Source organism: Macaca mulatta, chromosome 4 (assembly GCF_049350105.2).
Source record: "Macaca mulatta isolate MMU2019108-1 chromosome 4, T2T-MMU8v2.0, whole genome shotgun sequence".
Classification (NCBI taxonomy): domain Eukaryota; kingdom Metazoa; phylum Chordata; class Mammalia; order Primates; family Cercopithecidae; genus Macaca; species Macaca mulatta.
Genome location: NC_133409.1, coordinates 112,081,488 through 112,087,726, shown reverse-complemented (window position 1 = coordinate 112,087,726; position 6,239 = coordinate 112,081,488). Strand labels below are relative to the sequence as shown.

The 6,239-nt window shown below is 46.3% G+C and overlaps 1 protein-coding gene across 3 annotated transcripts in view; it reads right to left on the bottom strand.

Annotated features, from left to right (window-relative positions):
* Positions 1–4,161: 4,161 nt before the first annotated feature.
* The window catches only part of SLC17A5 (solute carrier family 17 member 5), a 61,687-nt gene continuing 59,609 nt past the window's right edge, over positions 4,162–6,239 (bottom strand). For 2 of the 3 annotated variants that reach the window (XM_015136738.3, XM_015136737.3), the window contains one exon: positions 4,162–5,988. In XM_015136738.3, coding sequence (XP_014992224.1) covers positions 5,851–5,988 — 138 coding nt within the window. In that variant the 3' untranslated portion in view covers positions 4,162–5,850. 3 annotated transcript variants of the gene reach the window in all.

Sequence of the window (6,239 nt, the reverse complement as noted above, 5' to 3'; positions counted from 1 at the left end):
AACATAGTGAAAGCCCATCTCTACAAAATACAAAAATTATCTGGGCATGGTGGTGCAGACCTATAGTACCAGCTAGTCTGGAGGCTGAAGTGGGAGGCTCTCTTGAGCCTGCGATGTAGAGGCTGCAGCGAGCTGTGATCGCGCCATGCCCTCTAGCCTGGGTGACAGAGTGATACTCTGTTTCAAAACTAAGAAAAAATTCCAGAGACGTGAAAAAACTGAAATGGAAGAGGCAGGTGGGGCTTTTGTTGTTGTTGTTGCTGCTTTTGTTTTTGTTTTTTGACGGGGTCTCCTTCTGTCGCCCAGGCTGGAGTGCAGTGGCGTGATCCTGGCTCACTGCAACCTCTATCTCCCGGGTGGAAGAGACTCTCCTGCCTCAGCCTCCCGAGTAGCTGGGAACCGCAGGTCTGCACCACCATGTCCAGCTAATTTTTTGTATTTTGTAGGACTAAAGGCATGCGCCACCATGCCCAGCTAATTTTTTTGTATTTTTAGTAGAGAAGGGGTTTCACCATGTTAGCCAGGCTGGTCTCAAACTCTTTTTTTTTTTTTTTGAGGCGGAGTCTCGCTCTGTCGCCCAGGCTGGAGTGCAGTGGCGCGATCTCGGCTCACTGCAAGCTCCGCCTCCCGGGTTCCCGCCATTCTCCTGCCTCAGCCTCCCGAGTAGCTGGGACTACAGGCGCTGCCACCACGCCCGGCTAATTTTTTTTGTATTTTTAGTGGAGACGGGGTTTCATTGTGTTAGCCAGGACAGTCTCGATCTCCTGACCTCGTGATCCGCCCGTCTCGGCCTCCCAAAGTGCTGGGATTACAGGCTTGAGCCACTGTGCCCGGCCATCAACCACCGCGCCCGGCCATCGGTCTCAAACTCTTGACCTCAGGCAATCTGCCCACCTCGGCCTCCCAAAGTGCTGGGATTACAGGTGTGATCCACCGTGCCCGGTCGGCAGGTGGCTGTTTTGACACAGAGTAGGGGGTTTGGTGAGAGGCTAGGGAGGAGGAACAAAAACAACTTTGGGCCAAGCCTCAGTGACTGTGGAAATGTACTTTTAAGAGAAATAAGAAGGTGGCAGGAACAGCTGGTTTAATTTAGAATGGGGGTGGGAGAGTGAGGTTGGATTTAAATAGTCTCAGGTGCAGGCAAGACTAGCCAGCTGGGAATGTCCAGCAGGCAGCTGAAAACCTAGCGGTGATTACACAACAGCTTGGGCAATGTTTTTAAAACAATATTATTTGGCCAGGCACGGTAATCTCAACACTTTGGGAGGCCGAGGTGGGCGAATCACAAGGTCAGGAGTTTGAGACCAGCCTGGCAAACATGGTGAAACCCCATCTCTACTACAAATACAAAAATTAGCCGGGCATGGTGGTGCGTGCCTTCAGTCCCAGCTACTCAGGAGGCCGAGGCAGGGGAATCGCTGAACCTGGGAGGTGGAGGTTGCAGTGAGCCGAGATTGTGCCACTGCACTCCAGCCTGCAACAGAGCAAGACTCCGTCTGAAATAAATAAATAAATAAATAAAGCAATATATTTATTTGAATAGGTCATACTGCCACATTTGGTAAAGTGAAAATTAATTCCCCTTCCTATCCCTAGTTGCCGATTTTCCCTCTACAGAGGTAACCATTGTTTGTGGAAAAATCCACTCAAACTGTGTTTTCTTTTTTTTTTTTTTTTTTTTTTTTGAGACGGAGATTCGCTCTTGTTGCCCAGGCTGGAGTGCAATTGTGTGATCTTGGCTCACCACAACCTCTGCCTCCCGGGTTCAAGCGATTCTCCTGCCTCAGCCTCCTGTGTAGCTGGGATTACAGACATGCGCCACCATGCCCGGCTAATTTTGCATTTTTAGTAGAGACGGGGTTTCTCCATGTTGGTCAGGCTGGTCTTGAACTTCTGACCTCTGGTGATCTGCCTGCCTCAGCCTTCCAAAGTGCTGGGATTATAGGCATGAGCCACTGCAGTGGGCCAAATGTGTTTTTTTCTTTTTTCTTTCTTTCTTTCTTTTTTTTTTTTTGAGACAGAGTCTCACTCTGTCGCCCAGGCTGGAGTGCAGTGGCATGATCTCAGCTCACAGCAAGCTCCACCTCCCAGGTTCATGCCATTCTCCTGCCTCAGCCTCCCGAGTAGGTGAGCTACAGGCACCTGTCACGATGCCCAGCTAATTTTTTTGTAGTTTTAGTAGAGGCGGGGTTTCACTGTGTTAGTCAGGATGGTCTTGATCTCCTGATCTTGTGATCCACCCACCTCGGTTTCCCAAAGTGCTGGGATTACAGGCGTGAACCACCACGCCCAGCCCAAATGTGTTTTTTTCTAATCTCTCATCCAACAACAATAAACACAGAAGACTTCTGTGATTAAAAGGGTGTGGGTTTTTCCTCACACACCAATTAAGCAATCAGTTCTGCAACAGACACCAGCTGGGTGTCTCCCAATTCAGTGCTGACACCGTCTACCTGGAGGGAGCATCAGATCCCACAGGTGGAAGGCCCAGTCCCCAAGATTGCCCACCACTGCAGACCCCAGTCCCAAGTCTAGGTTTCTGGAACTTGTGACTTGCTGGCTTCAAGTTGAGGTTTTCACAGCCACCTCTTTTGGTTCAATCAATTTGCTAGAGTGGTTCGAAGAACTCAGGGAAACATTTATGTTTATCATTTATTATAAAGGATATTACAAAGGACACAGATGAAGAGACGCATAGGACAATATCTGGGGAAAGGGATGAGGAACTTCCAGGCCCTCTCTGGGCGTGCCACCCTCCAGGAACCTCCATGTGTTCAGCTATCAGGAGGCTTCCCAAACCCTGTCTTATTAGGCCTTTTATGGAGACTTTATTGGATAGTCATGATTAACAACCATGAAGAAATGTGATTGGACAGAAAGGGTGTGATCTAACACTAATAGACTCAGAGGGAAACCCAGCAAGACCTGTCCAGATTCTTCTTGGCCTCTCTGTGCGGCATTCTTTCCTCCAGGATATGGAGAGGACCTCTTCTCAAACGTGGGCATGGGGTCTTATGACCTATAGTCCAACAGGGTAGGCCACAGAATTTCTTTTTCTTTTTTCCTTTTTTTTTTTTTGAGACAGAGTCTTGCTGTGTCACCCAGGCTGGAGTGCAGTGGTGCAATCTCGGCTCACTGTAACCTCTGCCTCCCAGGTTCAAGTGATTCTCCTGCCTCAGCCTCCCGAGTAGCTGGGACCACAGGCGCCCGCCACCACGCCTGGCTCTTTTTTGTATTTTTAGTAGAGATGGGGTTTCACCATATTGGCCAGGCTGGTCTCGAACTCCTGACCTTGTGATCCTCCCACCTCGGCCTCCGAAAGTGCTGGGATTACAGGCGTAAGCCACCGTGACTGGCCACAGAATTTCTTTATGACCAGTTCCAAGACAGAATGGTGGGGGAAGATTCCTGCCTTAGGAGAAAAAGCAGCAGGTGAAGGGAGGGCAGGAGAGGATCAAAGAGATTCTGTTTCCTGAGGTTGCTTCTGAGGCCTAAAGGCACCCAACATAACAAGAGTTATGGGAGTTATGAGTCAGGAACCATGGAACCATGGATGAAAATCCATATCTATATCTATCTATAAAATCACACACTGTTTTCCAGTTTCTTATTAGAGATATTCTGTACACTTGTGATTTAATGTCCCCAGGAGATGTCTGTATTTTTATTTAAGGACTAGAGAAGACGTGTGTATATCTGAGACAAAAGGAAAAGAACAAGGGGAGAGACTGAAGAAGTAAATGAAAGAGGAGCTACTAACTGGGCGTGATAGCACATGCCTGTGTAATGCCAGCTACTTGGGAGGCTGAGACAGGAGGATCGCTTGAGCTCAGCTTGGGCAACAAAAGCAAGACCCTGTCTCAATTATTTATAAAAAGAAGAATTACTGAAGGAAGTTCTTAGAGGAGGTGGGAGAGAGAGAATCAGTGTAGCATGGGCATATGCTTTAGCAAGAAGGTTTGACCCTATTCAGAGCTAGGAAGGGTAGGTTGACGGCAACAGAGATTTCTGATGCAGTATCCCTTAGGAGGCCCAAGTTCCTTGGCTTTGTGGTAGCAGAAATGTGTGTAGAGAAGACGATGGCTCAAGCAGGATGCAGAAAAGATGTCAAAGAGTCACAGTGGACACTAGGAAATGTCACAGAACTGTCAGATCCAAAAATCAATTCACAAAGGTTTATTTTGATGATTGATAAAGGAAACATTGCCATAGCAATTTAAAGCTATTTACAAATTTAAACATAAATTTACATAAATGTATTCACATCACATTAATCAGTTTTAAAATATTACAGGTAGTGTTGAACAGAAAACATAAGCGAAGTTTTAAGCCACATAGGTGCTCTGAAAGCATGCTCAACAACCACAACCACTGGAGGATGGCCCACTGGAAAAATATGATTTCAGGAACCAGAAGTAAAGATGATTACCCTAGTCTCAGGTGATGTGGCCTTTAAAAGTCACTTTAACTTTAAACTGCAACCACAAACTTCGATGAAGACAGACTGAACAAATAGTGAGAATTAGTTTTTAAAAAAATTCTCCTGCAGCTTAAAAAACACAGAACAGGCTGGGCACAGTGGCTCATGCCTGTAGTCTCAACACTTTGTGAGGCCGAGGCAGGAGGATCACTTGAAGCCAGGAGTTCAAAACCAGCCTGGGCAACAAAACGAGACCCCATCTCTACAAAATACAAACAAACAAAACACAGCACTTAGAAATGTATACTGTGGTCCATGTGAGAGTAGATTTAAACTAGGATGATCTTATTTGTGATGGACTGGGCATCGCACTTTTCTTTTTTATTTTTTTTTTTGAGATGGAGTCTTGCTCCATCGCCCAGGCTGGAGTGCAGTGGTGCGACCTTGGCTCACTGCAACCTCCACCTCCTGGGTTCAAGTGATTCTCCTACCTCAGCCTCCTGAGTATCTGGGATTACAGGCGCCCGCAACCATGCCCAGCTAATTGTTTGTATTTTTAGTAGAGACGGGGTTTCACCATGCTGGCCAGGCTGGTCTTGAACTCCTGATCTCGTGATTCGACCACCTCGGCTTCCCAAAGTATTGGGATTACAGGCGTGAGCCACCATGCCCGGCCGCTTCGCACTTTTCTTTTGCAGGTTGCATGCCAGCCGATATTCCTCTGTGCTGGGAAGGGAAAGTCTGAGGATGTATCAAGACCACAGCAGTGGATCTCACTGCTCCTGCCTACTCAGGGCTTTATCTACACATTAATAGCCCCTCAGAGGAAAGGCACCAGCCGAAGAGTCGACACTGGCTCTGGGCTTGGATGCTGCCTCTGATAAATGCTGGGCACTCTGACCCTGAAGCCAGGGAGGGAGTGCCTGGCAGCTGCCTGGGTACACTCCCCTCAGTCTCGTTGCCAGGCCAAATTATACAGTGGATGGCAGCTCCACGGAGATGCTAAAGTTTGAGATCTAAGTGTCAGAGAGACCTGACAATTTTTATGAGGAAAGTGAACAACAGGTGTTTATCAATACCTGAGAATTATCATCTAGTTTAATTAAGCAAAGGTATTCAGAGCTCTGTTTCAGCTCATTCCCTTAAGTATGGCCCTAAAAAATCAACGGAACTCTCCTACTTCATGTTGCCCGACTTGCAGGCAGGTATGTGAACCTAAAGTAGAAGTCCTAGCATATATATTATTCACAATTAAACACGGTTCATTTTATTAATCTGGCAACTAGTGATACTTCATGATTACAGGCCTTAAAAATCTAATACAAGTACAATTAAAAAGACATAGAATGCTTACACAATACCAAAGGCACTTTGAGGTTACATGATAAATAAAAATACATTAATAGAGGCAGGATTATTTATTGGTTCCTTCAGTGTCTGTGTCCATGGTGATCATCGAGAGCCCAGTTTTGTACTTCACCTTTGGCGAATAGTGTAAAGAAAATGGCACCAAAAACGTTAATAGCAGCAGCAATATAGAACACGGTTTGCCATTCTCCAACAGTGTTCTGTACAGAAAGAAAAAAATGCAAGTGAAATAAAATTTTGTTTGTAGTTCACTTCATTAAAAAGATGATGTCACAAGACTGTTAAAACAGCCACATTATTCATAAAAGCCCCATCCCTGAAACAACCCAAATGTCCACCAGCAGTAGGACAATGGTATAGTTGTTCAATGGAATACGGTACAGCAATGAGAATGGGCTACAACATCATAAATACAGCTCACAAACAAAATGTGAAGCAAAAGAAGCCAGAC